This window comes from Mytilus galloprovincialis, chromosome 1 (genome assembly GCF_965363235.1).
Source record: "Mytilus galloprovincialis chromosome 1, xbMytGall1.hap1.1, whole genome shotgun sequence".
Taxonomy (NCBI): Eukaryota; Metazoa; Mollusca; class Bivalvia; order Mytilida; family Mytilidae; genus Mytilus; species Mytilus galloprovincialis.
Window position 1 is genome coordinate 10,849,608 of NC_134838.1, and position 25,228 is coordinate 10,874,835.

Below are 25,228 nucleotides of genomic sequence, written 5' to 3' on the forward strand. Positions count from 1 at the left end.
TGTTATCTGTTGTTAGTAGTGTCATCATGTTTTTTTTTTGCCCTGGTGTTATCTGTTGTTAGTAGTGTCATCATGTTTTTTTTTTGCCCTGGTGTTATCTGTTGTAAGTAGTGTCATCATGTTTTTTTTTGCCCTGGTGTTATCTGTTGTTAGTAGTGTCATCATGTTTTTTTTTGCCCTGGTGTTATCTGTTGTTAGTAGTGTCATCATGTTTTTTTTTGCCCTGGTGTTATCTGTTGTTAGTAGTGTCATCATGGTTTTTTTTGCCCTGGTGTTATCTGTTGTTAGTAGTGTCATCATGTTTTTTTTTGCCCTGGTGTTATCTGTTGTTAGTAGTGTCATCATGGTTTTTTTTGCCCTGGTGTTATCTGTTTTTTATTGGACTTTTCTCATCCCCTCCTTGCTATTTTCTTTCTTGTTTATATATGACCAGTAAAATATTGGTGGTTGGTTTTTTTGTTGTTTTTTTTCTACTTTTGGAATCATTATTATATGCAAGTCAAATTTTGACGGGACGTATTATGGTATACAAATGTCCATTGTCTATCCGTCTGTCTGTTGGCTGTCTTTCTGTCTGGCGTCCACATTTTGTACCGTAACTTGAGAACCACTTATCCAAATTTCATGAAACTTAACACAGTTTGGACGTATTATGGTATACAAATTTCTTGTGTCAGTCCGTCTGTCTAGCTGTCTGTGTGGCTTCCACATGTCGGAATGAAACTCGAGAACCACTTATCGAAATTTCATGAAACTTAAGATAGTCGTTTTTTATGATGGTCAAACAATCTGTATACTTTTTGGTGAAAATAAGATTTAGACATTTTGAGTTACAGGACTTTATAACTAAAACAGGGGTGTGTTTTTACAAATGTCACACTGTATCTCAAAAAGCAATTTATGATTGTTGCTTAAAACTTGACATACTTCTTAGTTATATTGATCTAAAGATCTGTATACTTTTTGGTGATGATTCAAAATTTCATTTTAGAGTTATTAAGTTTTTGTATTTTTTGTAAAAATAAGGGGGGGGGGCATTCACATGTCGCACCATATCTCAAAAACGATTTGATTATTGCTTAAAACTTACACTCTTCTTAGTTATATTAATCTTAAGATCTTTATACTGTTTGGGTGATGATTCAAAATTTTATTTATGTGTTATTGAGTTTTTTGTAAAAAAAAAGGGGAGGGGGTTTCACTTGTCACATGGTATCTTAAAAACAGTTAATGATTATTACTTAATACTTCACATACTTCTTAATCATATTAATTCTTAAGATCTGTATATTTTTGGTGATGATTGAAATTTTATTTTAGAGTTATTGAGTTTTTTTTGGGAAAAAAGGACGGTGTCTCACATGTTGCACCGTATCTCAGAAACTATTTATCATTATTGCATAAAACTTCAGACACAAGACGAACGGCGTATCATGCACTTGTGGTGCAGCTGTTTATTTGTTTAATGTTGTAGTTAAGAGTCATTGATGATTTTTTTTTTGCAGACAGGCACAATAACATATAGTGGTTTAAAGAGAGGTGAAAAATACCAAAGGAACATTAATTTTTAATTACTTCCCTGAATACTTCAGATGGGTCCTCCCTTAATTATATCATAACCAGTATCATAACATTTCAAGTCTAAAGAACTTTTTAAAATCCTCCATGAATAATATTATTTGTATGAAAATGCATTAAAGTGGCTAAGGTGATTGTTAAATTTATGGTCTTCTCATGGCTTCTAAAGTTTATATATTAAAGTGGAGATATTACAATACATACACAAGTTTAGAATCTAAACTAAATACCCCAATGATGAATGTGGCCATGTTTGGTTTAATTTGGCCCAATTGTTTCAGAGGAGAAGATTTTTAAAGCAATTGCTTTTATGCCGTCGCGTATGGCCATCTTTGTGACCCAGATCAGAGACTCCGCCCAGATCAAGCCATAGTATTTTGTTTAACAGGCTCCTGGTCAGTCATTCTTTAACACCTATGTATGTTTTCTAATGCAATACATAGCTTGAAACTTTAAAAAAAAGTTAGTGGATTTAAGAAGTTTCAGAATATGTTCTTGTAGATGTATTTTTGTATTTAAAGGGTCAACCGTTTGACTATCAAATAACATAGAAGTCCGAGTGAAAAAAAGTACATTTTTATAAATGCGATTCCGTATTCCGCCGTTCGTACGATGTTTCAACAAAATATGGATTCATTTCAGTTGTTGATTTAGTATTGAAAATTTAACTGAATTATCTCCTAATAAATACGGTTTTTTATGTTTAATTTGTGTTTCTTTAAGAGGTCAGGTGCTCTTGTTCATTCATAAAATTATCGTTCATTCATACATTTATCGTAAAATCAAAATCACTACACAGGTTAATGCGTAGTGTCAAATTATTACCTGTAATCTAAAAATAGACAAACTTTATTTGCGCAAATAATTTAGCGGAACGAAACCCTTGTTGAAAACACATAACAATAAGTTCGTTTTCCTTTTCTGTCAAAACTCCGTAATATTCATCGATCACCTTACTAATGAAATGGACCCGTCCAAACGTAGTAGATGCCAAGTCGGTCCAGATGAAGAGATATTTACAATTTGGAATTTTCTAGTTTATTAATACATAGATTGAAAAAAAGTACGTCTTTTTAAATATCATGATCAAAACTGGGTTTGCATAACAAATGTCAGATGAAACCTTCTTCTTTTGTAGCTCCCTCCTATTGTAGGAGAACCACCGTCCTTGTGTAACGGCGTAGACTTTTAAAATCCCAACATCATACGGACACTCACATATTACGGAATAGTTATATATATATACACACAGATGTAAATCTTATCACACGCTATTTACATTAAGTCATCAGGTTAAGAAAGATCCCTATAATCGTGATATTTACATTGATTAAAGGAATATCTGTCACTACTGTTACATCTTTTAAGTCATTCACAATAGCTCCTGCCCATAATCTGCGGTAATTACGAATTGTCGGCCAATAGAGTCGCTCGCTTTTGGTATAGTTTGTAGCATAGGCCTCTTGAGATTGTTTCTATCCGAGTTTTCTCTGTATTTTTGAGAAAGTGGAAAAACGAACAGTCAATGATCAATCTAGCTAAATACTCGTTGTTATAGAACAATTCATGGAATAATGTCTCATCATTCTCTCCTCTCAAGCATGTTCGGACAAAGGTTTTTAACTCCTGCAAAAATGGTGATCTAGTAGTTTACAGCACTGTGCATTTAATCAAGAAGTGAATAATATCCTCAGACTCAGTATGACATAACTGACAAATTGGTGATACTTCTGACTTTGAATGTTTTGCTTTTGAACTTTGCAGTACGATTGTTCCCACTGCTATTTTGGCTTTTAGGTGTGCCATAATTATTGCAAACGGTTCATTACCACAGCTTGTCCAGATGTTGTGTGGTTTTCCTGGTACTGTATCACTTAAGTTCAGATATTTTAAAGTAGATTTATTCTCTGATTCTTGTTGTAGAGTTAAAATGAAATGACTGCTAATAGTTTGATTGACCAGTTTGTTCCAAGTTTCTTTTATTGGTGGGTTGTCAATGAGATCATGAGGAGAAGGTAAGTTATATTGATCCGCAATTTCGGCTACTTTTGGAAACCAGCTTCCAGAGCTGATGGATTTCATGGCAAGCTGACGGATCGCAATATCTTTTTCCACTGATTCGTCATTCCTGATGATATTACCAAATGTTTTAAGGATTTTCTTGTGAATTTCACCTATGATAGGGATTCGTCCTAGTAGAAGGAGAGATGCTGAGTTAGCTGTTCTTATTGGAAGGTGTTGGATTTGTTTGATGAGTTTCCTATGGTACACCTCTAGTTTCTCCATGTCATTTCTTGAAATGTTTATTACATCTAGGCCATACAGTAATCTGGGTATCACATAAATCTGAATAAGATGTGCTGAAACATGAGGATTTACACCGTTTAGCCCATGGAGCCCTGCACCCATTAGAGAGTAAGCGGTCTTTCTAGCTGTAATCACTCGCTTGCATATCACCTCTTTTGAACCTGATTTTGATGTAGAGTCCCTCTCAATTCCTAGATGCACAGCTGATTCAGAAGTTGATAACTCTTTGTTGTTTAGTGACCATGATCTATTTTCCTTGTCGTTTAGTACTAGAATCGTCGACTTTTGTTCACTTAGTAAATATCTCTGTTTGTTCGCATAATATGCTTGTACGTCTAACATTGTTTGGAGCTCAGTGGGGCTCTTCGATATGAAAGTGACATCGTCGGCCACAGTTGGGATGCCGCAGTAGGTACATCCAATATATGCCCCCAATTGGTTTTTCTCAAATGTCTCTAACAGTTTATTAATAAAAATTTTGTAAGCAGTGGGTGACCATACGCCCCCCTGTCTCACTCCTTGTTGTTCTTGAATAGGTCTTGAGATGTTTCCATTCCATTTTATTTTTGATGTAACTTCCTCGTACCAATGTTTGAAGAATAGCCAGTTGTCCCCATGTAGTCCAAAGTTATACATTTCTCTCAGTAGACCCAAGTGCCAAAGAATATCAAACGCCTTTTTTGCATCCATAAGTGCTATATACAGGCTTGAGTTTGACTTGTTTGCTTCTGTTATAAGCTCTGTGAGTATTAAGGCAGCAATTGCAGGCATTTGTCCTTTGGTAAATCCTTTCTGAAGTCTGCTTTGTTGTTTGATTACTGCATCTTGGTTGTTTTGAAGGTGTAGCTTCTCTACAATTTTTCCAATGAACATAGTGATGACAATATTTCTGTAGGAGTTTGGATCCGTTTTCTTTTTTCCTTTTTTCAAAATTGGACAGGCTATTCCACTCTTTAGTAATGATGGGATATCAAGATTTTGAAAGATGAAGTTGATGATATTTGTCAGGATAGAAATGAGTGTTTGTCCTCCAAACTTAACATGTTCAGCGGTGATGTTTTCTTCGTCTGGGGATTTTCCATTTTTGAACGAAAGCACAGTTTTCTTTACCTCTTCAGTTGTAGTTACTGGTATGTTATGGTTTTTTGAATGTTTAAACAGTTCAGAGAGACTTGTGATGTCTCGTTTTACATTTGTAAAGTGATCATTGTCAAAGTTCACGTTTTCACATGGTGTTGAGAGTTCTTCAAAGTATTGAGTGAATGCCTCTGTAATTTCAATCTGGTCATTCAAAATATTATCTTTAAATATCAAAGATGATCCTGAGGGGTTCGACGGGTCACGTTGTTTCCTCACCAATTTGTAGAACCCTTTGTCGTTCCTTTCGTTTAGCTCCATTAGTTCCTGGTATTTGTTATTTCTATTTGTCGCTTCAAGCCTCCTTTGGAGTGATCTTAGTTTTTTCTTAGAGTTCTTATTGTTTTGATAAATCTCGTTTTCTGGATTTGTTGGTTTGCCCGCAGCTTTCCATTTTGCATGGTGTGCCTTGCTTGACTTAGCCGCACTAGCAATCTCTGGCGCCCATGGTTTTTTCCTTGGTTTTCCTGTTCTTTTCCTTTTATTTATAGGAACACTACTATTCTTACCTGCTGATTCTGACAGTATCTTACAGATGGTATTGATATTGTCTGATATATTGTCACATGTCAGTATGAGTTCATTATCATCTATGAGTGATAATCTAGATTCAACTTCTTCTTCATATCCCTTTTTGTCTATCTTGTTCCAATTGATCCTTAACTGATTTAGTTTTCCATCTCTTTGATTTGATAGTTTTATCTCACACGGTATCTTCACAAGAATGGGATTGTGAGTAGATGCGTTAGTTGGTTCCCTGTCGAATGTTATGTAAGTTGATATCAGGTCACTGCTCTGCATAAAGTAATCAATCTGGGAAGCATCTCTTCCGTTATAATGATAAAAAGTAAAATCAGAGCCACAAGATTTTGGTATATACATTCCATTTTCTTTAATAAAAGTCATAAAAGCTTTGTCCTGAGAAGAATTTCTCTTTGTAGATGCGTTCATGTCTCCACCAATCACTATACTTGCAGAGCCACTGTATTTTATGATGATTTCAGATAATTCATCAAGTATTTGTTGATAGTCATCTAAAGTGTTGGAATTACCCCTACAGGGCATGTAAACGCATAAGAACACGATCGGGTTTTCTACATTAAATCTAATCCCAACTATTCTGTTACTGCCATCCGGTAGAGGTTCTATGAATTGTTCAAGTTTCTTGTGAGCGCATATAGATACACCAGCATGCCCCCTACGTCTTTCCGATAGATCTGTGAACAAGTTGTCGTCGAAACATTTGGTGAAACAAATAAAGTCGCTCAAACATTCTTGAAGTTTAAATTTTTCAAAGTTATGTAGCCAGTGTTCTTGTAATAAAATAAAGTCTGCTCGATTTGCTAAAGTTTCTAAGTAAAGTTTGTTGCTTGTCAGTCCTTCTATGTTCAGAGACACTGCAGTAATTGCTTTTTGTATTAAAAAGTTCGGTGAGCAGACAGAGGAGACATCAGGTTGCAGTGGTAAGTCTGTTGGTGGTAGTATTTTGGAAGGCTTGCTGCAGGTGTTCTTTCCCTGTTTTGATTGTGATTGTTGTTCGGAGTGGCTATTTGTCTGATGTTCTGATGCCCTATAGAAGTTGTGAGGAAAGTCTCCTGGTGTTGGTGTTTTGGAAGGCTCGTTGCAGGTGCTCTCTCCCAGTTTAAACCCAGATTGTAGTTCGGAGTAGTTGTTTTCCTGGTGTTCTGGTGCCTTGTCGGTGAACACTGTCGACGTGTATTTTGGATATGATGTTTTTCTTTTTTCCGAGTTTTCGTTGGTGAGGGTTTGTCTAAAAAATCCTCATCGTTAAGCGAATCGAAATTAAGATCTTCAAAACTGTTTGCAATTATGGATGTAGGTGTTCCATGTGGCGTACAGGGTTGTTGCTCCTTGTTTGTATTTGGTGGATGCATATGGTTTGGTTTTCTTCTTCTTTTTCTCGGCTTCTGAGAAGCACCAATTGTCTTATGAGTTGAGTTGTTTTTCAACATAAGGAGTTCAGTATTGTTTTTATGTACGTCTAGTTCGATCTGTCGTAATTTTTGTTCAAGAAACCAGATTTTCATTTCATTTTTTTCGCTTGATTGGTTTTGAGGAGTAGTTCCACTCAAAGGAGTTTTATTAGTTTCATGTTCTAATTGCTCAATTCGTTGCGATGAAATAAGCAGAGATTGTTGTAATTCTTTGTTCTTTTCTTCTATCGTAATTGTATATGAGCGATTTGTGGCTAGTTGTTTCTTCAATTGTACTATTTCTGATTCATACTTAATGATTTTATTGTCTTTTGATTTTATTGTTCTATCTCTTTGTTCCACAACTGATTGAAGATGTTTTATTTCTTCTTTTAGCACAGATGACGGATTATCATTATCATCAGTTGGGTGCAGGGGTGGTTGTATTATTGGTGTATTTACGCTCTGAGCTATTACTGGTGTTGGCATAGAAATCATTGGCTCAGGTTGTGTATTGCTAGCATTACTGTTTATGATGGTGCGTTCAGATGGTGACGATACATTTGGGCAGATGTTTGCCACTTGAGCTGAGCATACTTTGCAGACATATTGTTCGGTTGATTGTTCAATATCCAATATTTCAGTTGGAGTGAGTTTTTCACAATGAAAATGGACCCACTGATTACATAAATCGCATGCCACAGAATTTGGTTGATCATTACATGGTTGATTGCAGACCGGGCAGCTTGGATATCTGTTAGTATTACTCAATGGTGTGAGAGGCTGAGATATATCACAGATCGCAGGGTGTTTATTGGGCAACTGTTTAACAGAGTTACCTTTTTTATTAGTCTCAAAAGGCCTAATTGGTGTTACCTGCTTTTGATTTGTACGGTCATTTGTGGTTGGTGGCTGAAGTTTAGAGTTACTGTCTAGATACTGCTCGCAGCATTTACGTATTATTCTATTGACTTCTTCAAAGTCTTTGTTGTGGTCTAGTACAACCAAGATATCACCCAGAAAGTCATTGATAAACCTCTTTATATGATCTTTGTTGCCATTTAGTAGGAGTTTAGAGGTAGAGTTATAAAAATTCAGCACAAAAAGTTTATTGCCATTTTCATTGATTGATACAGATTCAGACACTATAGCACCATCTTTGTCAGTTGTCTCTGTTGTGTGTAACAAAAGATTCTTGCTTTTGAGATAGTTAGTTGTAACTGCCTTGAATTCTAAGTATGCAGCTGGGGAAAAAAACAAAACGATGTTACCTGTTGCAGGTTTGACCGCCACATTGAAGGGTCTTTCTGTTGCATCCTTTTGTTTTTTAATAACTTTTGTTTTATCAAGTTTATATGTGACATTATGTGTACTGGTATCATTACTATGGGCCCTCATATCTTGACGACTTCGTGTTGACATTTTTCCTGGTGTGAAGGATACCTTGTTGGTTTTCATTCTTGAGCTACGTCTCACTTCATCCATTTTGCTATTTATTTGATTTCTTTATTGAATGACTTAAATAATGGTACAGTTAAAAGGTCATAAAAGTAGCTATGTACAAACGGCGACACAATTTTATATGATTAAAAATGTTCCGATAAAACTTGAAATTCATATAAAAAAAAAAAAAGAAGTTTTAAAAGTAGTGTTGATGACTATATATGGATTCTGTATGTATATGCGGTGAGAAATGGAGTAAAATACGCTTTAAAATGATTTAAAATTCTAAAATTCACAATAAAATCCTTGCGATTTTGTTCCAAATATGGCGGCTTCACTGCAACTGTGAGTCAAAGTTCATGTAAAACGATCTTTCTCAGTGTTGGGGCAGGAGCTTACGACGGAGAGATGAATCACCAATAAATTTGGGAAGTTCGTATGTATATTAACGCACTGTATAAAAATATGTGAGTGTATAAAAACATAAAACTTCAGAGCATTCTCTCAAACGTCAACCATGTTTTCTCGACCGGAAGTATTATCCTCGTCTTTTCAGTGAACAAGTCTACTACGTTTGTTGACACTCGACGGTCCACCGTGTTAGCAATTTTATTTCACATGTTTTCGAAATATTGAAGATCATTTTTCGCAATGTTTCCTGAAAATTGATAAATATCAACGCAACGTAGAGCTGTTTGTTCTTGTTCGTATAATAAAATTGAGAATGGAAATGGGGAATTTGTCAAAGAGACAACAACCCGACCATAGAAAAACATACAACAGCAGAATTAAGGTCACCAACAGGTCTTCAGTGCAGCGAAAAATTCCCGCACCCGGAGGCGTCCTTCAGCTGGCCCCTATACAATATATATACTAGTTCAGTGATAACGATTTAATGTCATGTTTGTCTGTGATGACCCCCCTTTTCGGGATTGCATGAGAATTGTAGTTATCTCGTACCCACATGCACTTGTTTCTATCCATAGGAAGGTCGACTATCCATATAAAACTATTTATATGGATAATCGACCTTCCTATGGATAGAAACAAGTGCCTGTGCTCGTACCGCATCAGAAGGACACATATCAACTGAGCAATAATGTTTGGAACTTAGTTTTAAAAATGATGACAAAGTAACATTATGAAAATATTTTTATTAAGCTGAAATATACATTTATTCTTTACATGTTTATGTCTTGTAAGATATTTTATTTCTTTCCCGTTTTTTAACATTTGCGTCTGGAAAGTTGAAATGTTTTAACTTAATCATTTGTGTTAATGGTTAAATATAAATTAATAATGAAAATTGTTAAAATTAAATCAATAAAGGAAATTATTGCCAAGGAAGTTACAAACACTACCAGGGGATAATCCATGATGATTTCTTTTTGAGTTATATGTTTCAGCACATGTATATTTGACCCCAACTTTAGCCTGGTAAACGTGTTGTCTCCTTGTGAAATATAAAACATATTAAAAATTACTTTCTGCTAAAGTCTTTTATTTATATAAAGTTAAAACCTTCTTACTTTTAACTAGACAACACTCATGTCAGGTTTAATTCTTGTATATATGTGGATGAAAAATAAAAGTCCCCAAACATTAACATGGCAGCAATTGCTTTTACAGCCTTTAAGGCTTTGATTGTAAATATATAAACATGAAAGGAAAGCCAAAATAAAAGTGAAAATTAGACTCTTACACCATCACATGACTTTTTTTTATCCATTTGCAGCAGCATGCTAAAAGTTTGTTTTTTTTCAGCCTAGTTGCAGAAACTACAACTGGATGCTATTTGGGAGGTTCAGCATTAGGGAAGAAAGGTAATTATATAAATCTTTACAATGTTGGCCTCATGAGTTTTTATGAGTGTATGACATTTGTGCTGATTAAAAAAAAGTTTTGATCTTTCATTTGCGCCTATTTGATTCTTTTATTTGCACCAATTGTGCAAAGGTAAATTACAGGTGAATGTTATTTTTAGCTCACCTGGACTGAAGGGTCAAGTGAGCATTTCTCATCACTTGGCGTCTGCGTCCATCGTCGTACAAAAATCTTCTCCTCTGAAACTACTAGGCCAAATTAAACCAGACTTGGCCACCATGGTTAAAAATAGAACATAGGGTAAAATACAGTTTTTGGCTTATATCTCAAAAACCAAAGCATTTAGAGCAAATCTGACAATGGGTAAAATTGGATATCAAGTCAAGATCTATCTGCCCTGAAATTTTCAGATGAATCGGACAACCCGTTGCTTGGTTGCTGCCCCTGAATTGGTAATTTTAAGGAAATTTTTCTGTTTTTGGTTATTATCTTGAATATTATTATAGCTGGAGATAAACTGTAAACAGCAATAATGTTCAGCAAAGTAAGATTTACAAATAAGTCAACATGACCAAAATGGTCAGTTGACCCCTTAAGGAGTTATTGACCTTTATAGTCAATTTTAAACCATTTTTCATAAATCTTAGTAATCTTTTATAAAAATCGTCTCCTCTGAAACTACTAGGCCAAATTAAACCAAACTTGGCCACAATTATCATTGGGTATCTAGTTTAAAAAATGTGTTCGGTGACCCGGCCAACCAACCAAGATGGCCACCATGGTTAAAAATAGAACATAGGGTAAAATACAGTTTTTGGCTTATATCTCAAAAACCAAAGCATTTAGAGCGAATCTGACAATGGGTAAAATTGGTTATCAGGTCCAGATCTATATGCCCTGAAATTTTCAGATGAATCGGACAACCTGTTGTTAGGTTGCTGCCCCTGAATTGGTAATTTTAAGGAAATATTTCTGTTTTTGGTTATTATCTTGAATATTATTATAGTTAGAGATAAACTGTAAACAGCAATAATGTACAGCAAAGTAAGACCTAAAAATAAGTCAAACATGACCAAAATGGTCAATTGACACCCTAAGGAGTTATTGCCCTTTATAGTCAATTTTAAACAATTTTCATAAAATTTGTAAATTTTTACCAAAATTTTCCACTGTAACTACTGGGCCAAGTTCATTATAGATAGAGATAATTTGTCATGAATCCAGCTGTGTCCTTTGTTTAATATTCTCATTGACCAAGGTGAGCGACACAGGCTCTTTAGAGCCTCTAGTTTATTTATCAATATGAACCTCTTCTGTTAGCCAGTTGTACATATGTGATGAATTGTTAATTATGTATATAACTGTTTTGCCTTGAAAATAGATTGTTGCTGCTTTCATCTTGCTCAGAACTTTTGGAGGAACATTCAGTTTGGTGGACTAAGCACAGAGTATAAAACAAATTAAGTGACCCTGGTAAATGGCCATCATAAATTTTAGGCAACCATTCCTTCCCCCACATGTAATCCAATATTTCTTTACATTTGAATTACATTATGTCTGATGCTCCTTCTGATGACAAATTCCATGCAATCTTAGACTATGAATTAAGTTCTTATATATTTCTTGGCAGCCAAGGTTGGCAAAAAATACTAGAATTGACCATGGCAGTGGTTTGTACTGGGAAATACTGGCAGCTGCACTCTTTGAAAGTTATTAGAGGACGAATTACAGTCAAGAATCTTTTGTTTTATTCATATTACAATAAACAGTTCTATTATAATTCATATCATGTTTACAACAGGCTAACCGAAGAGGTATAAAATGATAAATAAGAAATAACATTTACCTGTTATCTAATTGTACACAATCAGCGCAAATGAAAATAAAAAACCAGCACAAAAGAAGGAAAAAATTAGCGCAATTAAAATGCAGATCAGCGCAAATACAAAATGCCAGTTTATATACAAAAAAAACAAGGCTTAATAGTAAAGCCTAGTTGTGAGTCTATGAAAGATTAGTCTGTTATTTTTGCTTTTTCTAGAATGAAAAATTAAAAAAATATTTGGACTTTATTATCAATTATAGGTATGTTGGCAATTTGGCAATAATTGATGATTATTTATTCAAACCAACAAAAATAAACATGTAATAATTAAGGATTCATTTGTATGAGATTGTTCTAGTATTCTTTTAATATTCTATTGCATGTTTTTTAAAATGAAAAATAAAGAAAAAACTATCTGTTCCTGATCAAGATATGAACAATAAGGAGATGTGGGATGATTGCAAATGAGACAACTTTCCATCAAAGACCAAAGGATATGGATGTGAACAACAACAGGTCTTCAACAATGCACAAAACCATAAAGTATGCTTTGAGGCTCTGTGATGACCAAAGGAGTAGGTCCGGTAAGGGCAGATTTTGGCCTCAAATTTCAGGTTCATCTAACGAAAGATTTTGGACATTTTTAAACACTTAAATGTCTATTTCAATTGATTGAAAAAGTTTATGTGAAAGATTTTAACTGATTTAGTCATTAAAAATGCTCCGATTCAAGTAAAAATATGAAAAATCTATCAAATATGCCAAAAAACGTCACTTTTCAGATGGCTTTTGTCAAAATTGAAAGTGACCGAATCTGTTCATCCTCAACCTTTATATATATTTTGTAATATCATCAAATACAACTTAAATTTCAATATTATGAATGAACACGAATGCAGCCACTTTCATTTAAGACAGAAACCGTCTAAAATTTAACTAAAATGCTAAAATTTCGAAGATTTCAGTAATTTAGCATGACTTAATGAAGTTAGTACCCAATAAATGTGCATTGTTTTGTCAAAAACAGCCCATATTTATGTAGCAGAAGCATTCTACTTTCCAGTAAATAGCTAAAAGATTACATTTTCACAATTTTGTAAAACTTCTATATTTTAGGGCCAAAAAGGGGTCTTACTGAACCTACTCCTTTTAGAAACATCTGAAAGAAAATTAAAACAAACTGTGAGATTTATACAAAAATGATAAATGTTTGGTTTGTCTATATATCAAATTGCACAGGCCTCCTTTTATTGTTTATAACAACTTCAGTTAGAATCTAAATAAACTATGCATATCAAATATTTGTTATTGATAAAAGGAAAGCAAGCAGAACAAGTTGGACAAGAAGCAGCAGAAGAATTAATCAATAATTTATATCATGGAGGTTGTGTAGATGATTATGTACAAGATCAGGTAAGTGTTTACACCATAGTTGGATACAGGCCTGAGGGGGGTGGAGGTCTGCCGCTCCCCCCTTTTTGTGGGAAAAATTTGGTTGATTATATAAGGAACCACTGAAGCTTGACTGGATCCCCTTTTATGTGCTCTCCCCATCTGCTTTTGTAGTCTTTCCATGTTCAGTTTCCTAGCGACTTAAAATTATGAATTTTATTAAAAACCTGAAATTGCCAGGATTTTGAAAAATGTAACCTAGGAACTCTTTTAAAAAGCTTATTTGGTCCTTGCCAGAACTTGACATTCATTGTAGTCTGTTGCCTGCAACTTTTTCATGCTTTACTACTTCAAATTCTAAGCGTCATCATGACTCTGATCTTTATATAAGTACACACAATCTGTTTCTGCTAGAACAAATATTCTATAATATTTATTCAGTTCGGAAAAATACTGTGATATGTGTTACATTCAAATCAATATAACAGAATATTTCTTCCATTTAGATCTTATGAAGAAACTTGTATTTCATGACACATGAATAAAAACACCTGCACATTTCCGTGAATTTTTACAGTTTACTGTCAAGTGTTAGTTATCACATGTCATATGCACACTTGATATTAATAAACCATTATTAGAATGAATTGTTAATAACTTTATCTATTTTATTTTTGGTGAAATTCCCTGAGCTTTAACACCTGTACACGTACACACGCCTTTGCCTATTTTAACAACATGGTTCTAAAGGTGTTTTATGAAAAAACATAAAAATGATAATCAAAGTAGATCATAGTTTGCTTACATTATAAAGTTGCAAGGCACCTTTATGAAAAACAACTTTTTATTCTTCTGTCAATATATGGTGCTTAGATAGACACATTTACCTGTTCATTGTAAGATAAACAAACATCAGCTGTCTATCATGTAACCAACAATATTATTACTATTTACACTTTTTGGGGTTTTGTTTTGACATAAATTAGGAATGGATACAGTTTTGGTACTCCTCATTACAGAACAATGGATTGTTTGGATGTCTGTTCATTTTTCTATGATTCAATATGGATTCAAAATTATATTGGTGTTACTGTATAGTTAATAAGGATACATCAACACAGAATGTAAACTGTTGCCTTGATCATAAAAAATGTAGGTGAAAAAAATGTTGAAATAAGTGTAATTTGCGTACCCTCACGTAAGACATATTTTCTGATAAACACACATCAGTTTCGGAAAGTCTTATCGACTGCCCTTAATAACAGTTTTCGCTGTCCTATCGGCATGTTCGTCTCCTCCAAATCGTCGGCCTCAATTAGTGACACCGCCTCCATATTTTCGAATCCTAGCTCCAGGATTGTATCAGTGGTATGTTTACTGAGGTTCATGACGCCGGCCCATGTTCTCACGTTATCAGATGGTCTGTCGGACGAGGCCATAAATGTGATTTCTTCGTTGTTAGACATTATTATATTCCGCCGAGAATATTATGCATAAATGAACGCAAAGGTAAACACAGTCACACAGCAAATAAGCAAGTTATCAGTTATAGTAATAGTCAATCCCGTCTCATTGACGAGTTAGTAGCCTCATATATGTAACATACGAACATCTTTGCAGGTATCGAAAGAATAAGCAGTCATAACTATTCATGATGATGCCTAGTCCAACAGTATACGAATCATAGATTATCGTCGGACTGTTTCTAATACTCGTACTGCGCACATGTACATATTCTTGTAAATCATTTGTTCTAAACAATAGCAGAATTTTACGTTTGTTTCCAATACGAAATTAATTAATCCATTGTATGATGTAAATTAATATACGATCATAATAAAGAAAATATTTTCCCAGAAAAATGATAATGGCTGCTGCAAGCAAGCGTTGCTTCAGGAATAGTTGATCCTGTGTGCATAAAACAAAAGCCCTACTAATTAAGCGCTGATTGGTTAATTCAAAATTAGCTGTGAATCTCATTGGTTAATTAGTATGATCTCGAAAAACAATTAGTAAACGAGAAGCAGATGAGTCAGTGACTGGGACACCCCATTGCTGATTGGTTAAAAACCTAGACATGCAAGTGCCCGATGTAACTACTGACCAGCATTCCAAAACGTATTAAGTATTAATACTCTATTTAAATTCCATTCCACCACCACTCAGTTGATAACAATAATTATTCAGTTATATTATTGGATACAATCATACTGTTTCAAATTGTTTTCAATTTTGAATAAAACATCTATGTTTTTTTATATCTTAGCGGCTTAAAAAATAATGCTTTCACACCATTCTCTCTGCTAATTTTATACCGAGAGGTTTTATATTAGTAAACATATTTATATGAAACATAACCTTGTAGTGAAAATATTGACGAATATTATTCAATGTCTTTAATATTGACAAATATGATACAAGGTCTGAAATATTGACAAACATAATGCAAGGTCTATTATATTGAAAAACATAATGCAAGGTCTAATATATTGAAAAACAAAATGCAAGGTCTTATATATTGAAAAAACAACATGCAAGGTCTAATATATAGGAAAACAAAATGCAAGGTCTAATATACTGACAAACATGAAATAAGGTAATAACAGGCTATTATTTCAACTTGGAATTATTTTTATGCCCCACCTACGATAGTAGAGGGGCATTATGTTTTCTGGTCTGTGCGTCCGTTCGTCCGTCTGTTCGTTTGTTCGTTCGTCTGTTCGTTCGTCCGTCTGTCCCGCTTCAGGTTAAAGTTTTTGGTCAAGGTAGTTTTTGATGAAGTTGAAGTCCAATCAACTTGAAACTTAGTACACATGTTCCTTATGATATGATCTTTCTAATTTAAATGCCAAATTAGAGTTTTGACCCCAATTTTACGGTTCACTGAACATAGAAAATGATAGTGCAAATTTCAGGTTAAAGTTTTTGGCTTCAGGTTAAAGTTTTTGGTCAAGGTAGTTTTTGATGAAGTTGAAGTCCAATCAACTTGAAACTTAGTATACATGTGCCCTATGATATGATCTTTCTAATTTAAATGCCAAATTAGAGTTTTGACCCCAATTTTACGGTTCACTGAACATAGAAAATGATAGTGCAAATTTCAGGTTAAAGTTTTTGGTCAAGGTAGTTTTTGATGAAGTTGAAGTCCAATCAACTTGAAACTTAGTATACATGTGCCCTATGATATGATCTTTCTAATTTAAATGCCAAATTAGAGTTTTGACCCCAATTTTACGGTTCACTGAACATAGAAAATGATAGTGCAAATTTCAGGTTAAAGTTTTTGGCTTCAGGTTAAAGTTTTGGTCAAGGTAGTTTTTGATGAAGTTGAAGTCCAATCAACTTGAAACTTAGTATACATGTGCCCTATGATATGATCTTTCTAATTTAAATGCCAAATTAGAGTTTTGACCCCAATTTTACGGTTCACTGAACATAGAAAATGATAGTGCAAATTTCAGGTTAAAGTTTTTGGTCAAGGTAGTTTTTGATAAAGTAGAAGTCCAATCAACTTGAAACTTAGTATACATGTTCCCTTTGATAAGATCATTCTAATTTTAATGCCAAATTAGAGAATTTATTCCAATTTCACAGTCCTTTAAACATAGAAAATGATAGTGTGAGTGGGGCATCCGTGTACTGTGGACACATTCTTGTTAATTATGGAATTCACATAATTTCTTGTGCTTGAAATTTTAATGAATTCCATATTTATGTATTATTATGTTTTGAGCACATAACACTTTCCATACAATGTTTTTTGTATAGATAGTGTTGTACATATATTCTATTGAAATATGTTGTCTATCTTGTAATAGAAAGTGTTGAGCGCCACACAGAACATTAAAATACAGAATAAACATGAAAATTAATAATTTCAAGCAGAAGAAATTATGCAAATTCAATATTTAAAAATAATTTTAAACATTAACCTGTTTCATGCTTTTCTCTGAATGTTTATGGTATTTTTTATCCCTTATTTTTGAATGTTACTGATTGAGATTCACATAGTCAAAAAAGGATATATTTATTAATTGTATTTTTCATTTCAATATTTATCAGTGACTTAAACAAACCAATGTGAGTTTCTTACTTATGAGTAATAGGTCAACTGTGTTTGTTATTGGGTTCTTGCAAGTTCTACATGTCTGTTAAACAGGTTAACCTGACCTCAACCTCATTTCCTGGATCAGTGATCAAGATAAAAGATACATGGTTAGGACATTTCTGAGTTACTAAGTTGTAGGTCAACTATATTTAGTGAATGGGGTGATTGAAAAGTGAACATGTCAATCTGGAAAGTGTTATCTGAACTTGACTTCATTTACACTGTTGGTTGGTCAATGATATTTCTTTTGTGTTTTGGTCTGTTTTTATGCCCCGTCTACGATAGTAGTAGGGGCATTATGTTTTCTGGTCTGTGCGTCCGTTCGTCCGTCTGTTCGTTCGTCTGTTCGTTCGTCTGTTCGTTCGTCCGTTCGTCCGTCTGTCCCATGTCAGGTTAAAGTTTTTGGTCGAGGTAGTTTATGATGAAGTTTAAGTCCAATCGACTTCAAACTTAGTACACATGTCCCCTATGATATGATCTTTCTAATTTTAATGCCAAATTAGAGTTTTGACCCCAATTTTACGGTTCACTGAACATAGAAAATGATAGTGCAAATTTCAGGTTAAAGTTTTTGGCTTCAGGTTAAAGTTTTTGGTCATGGTAGTTTTTGTCGAGCCTGCAACTTTTGTTGCAGAAAGCTCGACATAGGGATAGTGATCCGGCGGCGGCGGCGGCGGCTACGGCGGCGGCTACGGCGGCGGCTACGGCGGCGGCTACGGCGGCGGCGTTAGCTAACTTCTTAAAAGCTTTATATTTTAGAAGGTGGAAGACCTGGATGCTTCATACTTTGTATATAGATGCCTCATGTTACGAAGTTTCCGTCAGTCACATGTCCAATGTCCTTGACCTCATTTTCATGGTTCAGTGACCACTTGAAAAAAAAGTTCAAATTTTTTGTAATGTTGAATTCTCTCTTATTATAAGTAATAGGATAACTATATTTGATATGTGCGTACCTTGCAAGGTCCTCATGTCTGTCAGACAGTTTTCACTTGACCTCGACCTCATTTCATGGATCAGTGAACAAGGTTAAGTTTTGGTGGTCAAGTCCATATCTCAGATACTATAAGCAATAGGGCTAGTATATTCGGTGTATGGAAGGACTGTAAGGTGTACATGTCCAACTGGCAGGTGTCATCTGACCTTGACCTCATTTTCATGGTTCAGTGGTTATAGTTGAATTTTTGTGTTTTGGTCTGTTGTTCTCATACTATATGCAATAGGTCTACTATATTTGTTGTATGGAATGATTGTAAGGTGTACATGTCTAGCGGGCAGATGTCATGTGACCTTGACCTCATTTTCATGGTTCAGTGGTCAAAGTTAAGTTTTTGAGTTTTGGTCTTTTTATCTAATACTATATGCCGTAGGTCAACTATATTTGGTGTATGGAAATATTTAATGATCTTTATGTCAGTCACGCAGGTTTTATTTGACCGTGACCTCATTTTCACGGTTTATTGCACAGTGTTAAGTTTTTGTGTTTTGGTCTATTTTTCTTAAACTATAAGTAATAGGTCAACTATATATGTTGTATAGAAGCGTTGTTAGCTGTACATGTCTGCCTGGCATGGTTCATCTGACCTTGACCTCATTTTCAAGGTTCATTGGTCTTTGTTCAGTTACCTTGGTTAATGTTAAGTTTATGGTACAGTTGTTATAAAGCTTAGCTTTTTACTTAGGACTATCAACATAATATCAATGATTAGTATAGAAGGCGAGACATTTCAGCGTGTGCACTCTTGTTGATGAAGTTGAAGTCCAATCAACTTGAAACTTAGTATACATGTGCCCTATGATATGATCTTTCTAATTTAAATGCCAAATTAGAGTTTTGACCCCAATTTTACGGTTCACTGAACATAGAAAATGATAGTGCAAATTTCAGGTTAAAGTTTTTGGCTTCAGGTTAAAGTTTTTGGTCAAGGTAGTTTTTGATGAAGTTGAAGTCCAATCAACTTGAAACTTAGTATACATGTGCCCTATGATATGATCTTTCTAATTTTAATGGTAAATTAGAGTTTTGACCCCAATTTTACGGTTCACTGAACATAGCAAATGATAGTGCAAATTTCAGGTTAAAGTTTTTGGTCAAGGTAGTTTTTGATAAAGTAGAAGTCCAATCAACTTGAAACTTAGTATACATGTTCCCTTTGATAAGATCATTCTAATTTTAATGCCAAATTAGAGAATTTATTCCAATTTCACAGTCCTTTAAACATAGAAAATGATAGTGCGAGTGGGGCATCCGTGTACTGTGGACACATTCTTGTTCTATATCTATAAGTAATGTTTTAGGTCAAATATATTTGGTGAATGGTATGATTGTAGGTGTCATATCTGTCTGGCAGGTATCATCTGTCCTTGACCTCATTGTTCAATGTTAAGTTTGAGTAGTTAAATGTCCTCTACTAAGATAGTATAAGCTATAGGTCAACTATATTTAGTGTATGAAATGACTAGGATCTGTCAAGCAAATTTCATCTGACTTTGACCTCATTTTGATTGTTCTTTGGTTAATATTTATTTTTTCTGGTTAAGGCTTTTTTTTTGTTCAATTTGGTTCTGTTACACATAAAATAAAATAATGTACATCACTGTTCAACCTGTATATGATGTTATTTGCTGTCCAAATCATAGTTTAAATTGGTCTTGTAGTTGCACTTTTTCAGCTGACATTTATTTCAGACTTCTAGGTCACATCTAAGGTTATGCAGATGGATTCAAATTAGGTTGAATGATTTGCTTGTAGGACAATGATTTATAATCAAAGTGTTTGGCCTTATTTATTACAAAATTGAACAGGAGTGATCGCTAATAAATAATTCATTTAATATTCAATATTCTAATTTGTAAATGTTTATAAATAAATTCCATACTATATTTTTTCAATTTTATATTGTCAGTATTGCTTTGAGTGTAAGATTTTTTTCTCCAGATTATACTGTTAATGGCTCTAGCCAAAGGCAAATCCACAGTAAGAATTGGTGCCTTGTCTTTGCATACAGAAACAGCCATTCATGTGGCAAAACAGCTAACAGAGGTATAGTTACATATAATGTCTTCAAATCATTAAATCGGTGATGCAGTGTTATTATAAATCTTCCTTATATTTAATTTAATTTTAAATTTTATTGACCAATTATATATCCTAAACTTAAGAAGCTTTATAAAAATTAACCTTTTGAACAAGTTTATGTAAGCTGCTTTAACCTATGCACATAAGTGTTATAATGTTTGAGTCATGTTCTAATGTACTATTCTGGGTCATATATTTTATTCTATACGTGGGTCATGATAAAATGTGTGTCTGCTTGGATATATAAATGAATGAAAAATAGATAAAAGTACATGGGTTGCTTTTTTTATTACCATATAAAATTGATGACTTGTTGTTGATGACCTGAGTCTAAATTGATTGAAAAACTACAGAAAAAACATATGTAAACATGAGGCAATCTTCATCATGTTCCGTAAATACCATTTAGACAAACTATCCACATGAGGAAAAAGAATGAGGACGTGATCAACAACAGGTCATTGCACAGCCTTCAATGACCAGAAACCTTCTAAATTGATTGAAAAACTACAGAAAAAAACATATGTAAACATGAGGCAATCTTCATCATGTGCTGTAAATACCATTTAGACAAACTATCCACATGAGCAAAAAGAATGAGAACGTGATCAACAACAGGTCATTGCACAGCCTTCAATGACCAGAAACCTTCTAAATTGATTGAAAAACTACAGAAAAAAACATATGTAAACATGAGGCAATCTTCATCATGTGCTGTAAAAACCATTTAGACAAACTATCCACATGAGGAAAAAGAATGAGGACGTGATCAACAACAGGTCATTGCACAGCCTTCAATGACCAGAAAACATTTGAATTGATTGAAAACCTACAGAAAAAACATATGTAAACATGAGGCAATCTTCATCATGTGCTGTAAATACCATTTAAACAAATTGTCCTCATTAGAAAAAAGAATGAAGATGTGATCAACTGTAGGAAACTGTACAGAAATCAATGATGAGAAAACTAATATCTGGTGCTAAATCTATTTTACTCTGTAATCTGTTTTTAAATTTGATGTGATGTTTAATATTTAGGGTAACCTTGACATGTTTTGTGGAAATATACTAATAATATCTGTATTCTATGCTACAGATTTGAAATGTGATAATGTTATCACCTTCTTAATAAACACAAATACTGGATTTCAAAAAGTTCAGCTTTCTTGAAAGACTGAACTCAAGGAAAAAGGTGAACCAACATGACAATATGAAAAGTTTAGACTCTGTATTTTGTTGATTTTTAATAAAAACATTATGCAAAGACTTAGATCAGATAACTCTAGAACTTAAAACCATTGTCATTAACACAGAATTTTCAAAATACAGAAAAAAAACTACCATCAGGATATGATATGCGATCACCTACTGACAAGTATACTGTTTATTTCTACATTGATAATTTTTATTTTTAGGCCAGATTTAAAATTACAGAAATTAACAAAGGAGCAACACTTATAGATTGTGATGGGATAGGACTTGTTAATTCACTGGTTGGAAGTTCATGAGGATTTATATTGTAGTGTGTGCCATGAAATCCAAGACTCAATATACAAACAAGGAGATCAAGTGTTTCTCAACCACTATTGTACTACTTCTGGTTACTTAATACAAAACCAGTGTGTGAAATAGACACAATTATTCCTGTTATTGTCTTGTTGGTTTTGAAATTCTCTTAAAGAATACTAGATAGTAATGTGAAATAAATCTAATCTATTTAGCACCATTGATAAGGTTCTGCATTTGCTTCATGTAATTTGAACCATTATAAAAATAACACATGTTCGTTAAATATCCCTCACTGTAGATATTTGAGTTGGTGGCCTTTTTGATAATAAAACCACTATTTTTTCTGAATTATTTATTATATGAAATAGAAACAGGAGATGTGTTAGGATTGCCACATGATGTGAATGTTAGCACCTATAGGTCACTGCACAGCCTTCCACAAGTAGTTAAACTCATTCTGTAAAATCATCTATAAAAGAACTAAACATGACAAAATGTGAAACGATTCAACAAAGAAAAGTATAACTAAAATAATCAAATAAGACTGATCATAACCAAAGACAACCACAGAATTACTTTAGATAGGCATTTACAGTGTGTAATGAAGTTAAACATGTTTGTGGGTGTTTCTTTATAACATAGCATGAGACAGTGGTGTAACATCCACTTAATTTGTTACTTTTGGATAGTTGTTGTATTGTCAATCATAATACATTTTATTTTTAGAATAACACAAAATTAGAATAAACTGTAAAAGTCAGTAGGAAATAAGATGACTCATCATATTGACACGAAGCATGATAGATACTGTGGATTCATTTTTTTTCGTGGGTACCAATTTTTATACGACCCCAAAATTTTTTGGGATCGTATAATGGTATGATGTTGTCGTCTGCGTCATCGTCGTCCAAAGACACATTGGTTTCCGGATAATAACTTTAGTTAAAGTGAATAGATCTTCATGATTTTTTTTAGAAGGTTCAATACCACAAAAGGAAGGTTAGGATTGATTTTGGGGATGATGGTCCCAAACAATTAGGAATTAGGGGCACAAAAAGGGCCCAAAACAAGCATTTTTCTAGTTTCAGGATAATAACTTGTGTAGATTGCTCTGAAATCATACCGCAATGTTTAAAATCACAAGTAGAATGTTTGGATTCATTTTAGGGGTTATGGAGCCAAAGTTTAGGAATAAAGGGCCAAAAAGGGTTCAAAACAAGCTTTTTTTCTAGTTTCAAGACAATAACTTATGTGTAATTGTATGGTTCTCTCTGAAATTGTACCACACTGTACCATATAACAAAGGGGAGGCTGTGATTAGGTTTTGGGTTAATTTCACAATGTAGGAATTAGGGACCAAAAAAGGGCCAAAAAGAAGCATGTTTCTAGTTTCCAAACAATCATGACAATAACTTGTGTTTAATTATATGGATCTCTCTGAAATTGTACTACAAGGTTCAATACTGCAATGGAAAGCATGGGATTGAGTTTAAGGGTTATTGCTCCAAGGGGTTTCAAAAAGTTGGGGGGGGGAGGATTTTTTGTTAACCCTTTTTTGAAGGGCTTCCATTTTTTCAAAGAAGTTTCAAGAAGAAACCTTCAATTGCACAGTATTGTGCAATAGATTTGTTAGATCTTTGACCACATTAATTTTGTGACAAAAACCTATATTATGTCAAAAATTTGATCACAATTTAAATTCAGACAGAATCAAGCTTGAATATTGTGACCAAATTTGCCCCAACTATTCAGGGTTCAACCACTGGGGTCGTATAAAGCTGCGCCCTAGGGAGCACATGGTTGTGGTTAGCAGAAACCTTGCAGTTTCTTCTACCAAAGTCTGGATACATCTCTATAAAGAAAATTATTTCGTTGAACATTCAAATTCGCGGTTCACATGTTCCAACGAAACCCACGAATATTGGTATCCAACAAATAATATAATGAATCCAAAGTAATTATGAAAAGAAAAACTTCTTATCGCAATCTGAGAGTGATCCCAGAAACTGAAAGCTAGTTCAAAGCTGTTTACAACTAATAAATAGATCTTGTTTTTCTTAAAAGTATTTCAATGTATTTACAGATGACGAAAAAAGAACTTTTTATTAAATATGTTGATTGAAACTTTTGTGATTGTACCTGAGATTGTGCAATAAATTTTATTGATCATTTTTAGTCACCTTTTATATTTATTTATTAGGCCCTTGCTGTAGCAGAAAGGACATTCAGTTTTACCCTTGTCTGTCCATATGTCCATGTGTACATCCCAAAATTTGTTTATGTTCTCTTAATTTGTTTTTTTCTTCAACCAAATGTTATGACACTTATACACAATGCTTATTACTATAAAACACAGATCAAGTTTGAATTTTGATGGTTTCACCTTTACCGTTCTAGAGTTAGGCCCTTTACAAAAAGTTGCTTAATTTTTCGTTTCTGTTTTTTAATTTTAGTTTTCCTTAATGTTAAAATAACCAAATGTTATTAAACTTATGCACATTGCTTATTACCACAGATGAAGATGTTACAGGACTGAAAATCATGACAACCTAAATATTCAGGTCTGATATGTAGAATGTTTCAAGAAAGACTGTGTTGCCATCAGAGACTAAAAATCATAGAAGTTTACAACTATAGGTAATCATACAACTTTTAACAATGAGCTAAACCAATTCCACATAGTCAGCTTGAAAAGTCCCCGACAGGACAAATGTCAAACAATTCAAACAGGAGAACTTAAGGGCATACAATAAAGTTTTGAACCTGTATTTGCAAGTTAATGAAAATTTGCATATAGGCTATTTTTTACCTGATTAAATCAAATATGTCATAAAAAATATACCTTCATGTGCTACTTTTTGAGTAAAATAAGGTCGAAATTTTGTATATTTGCTCAAAATTCAGATTTGTGTCCGTATTTTCTTTTTCGAAAGATAGACATAACTTTTTTGTTTTAAAAGATAAACACAAAATGGTTTTTGTTAAATAATCGGTAATTTCTGTATTTTATAAGTATCATTAAAAATTATGCAATTTTTATTCCGAAATAACTCTATATTTATCAAATGTTCATGAATAGAGGAAAAAACG

The 25,228-nt window shown here is 33.7% G+C and overlaps 1 protein-coding gene across 5 annotated transcripts in view; it reads left to right on the forward strand.

The window, feature by feature from the left end:
• The window catches only part of LOC143065147 (RNA 3'-terminal phosphate cyclase-like), a 37,095-nt gene extending 12,782 nt beyond the window's left edge, over nucleotides 1-24,313 (forward strand). For all 5 annotated transcript variants that reach the window (XM_076238539.1, XM_076238528.1, XM_076238558.1 and 2 more), the window contains exons 9-12: nucleotides 10,164-10,222; nucleotides 13,367-13,461; nucleotides 20,487-20,591; nucleotides 22,045-24,313. In XM_076238539.1, the coding sequence (XP_076094654.1) occupies nucleotides 10,164-10,222; nucleotides 13,367-13,461; nucleotides 20,487-20,591; nucleotides 22,045-22,137 (352 nt within the window). In that variant the 3' untranslated portion in view covers nucleotides 22,138-24,313. The remainder of the gene's footprint in view (nucleotides 1-10,163; nucleotides 10,223-13,366; nucleotides 13,462-20,486; nucleotides 20,592-22,044) is intronic.
• The last annotated feature ends 915 nt before the right edge of the window (nucleotides 24,314-25,228 follow it).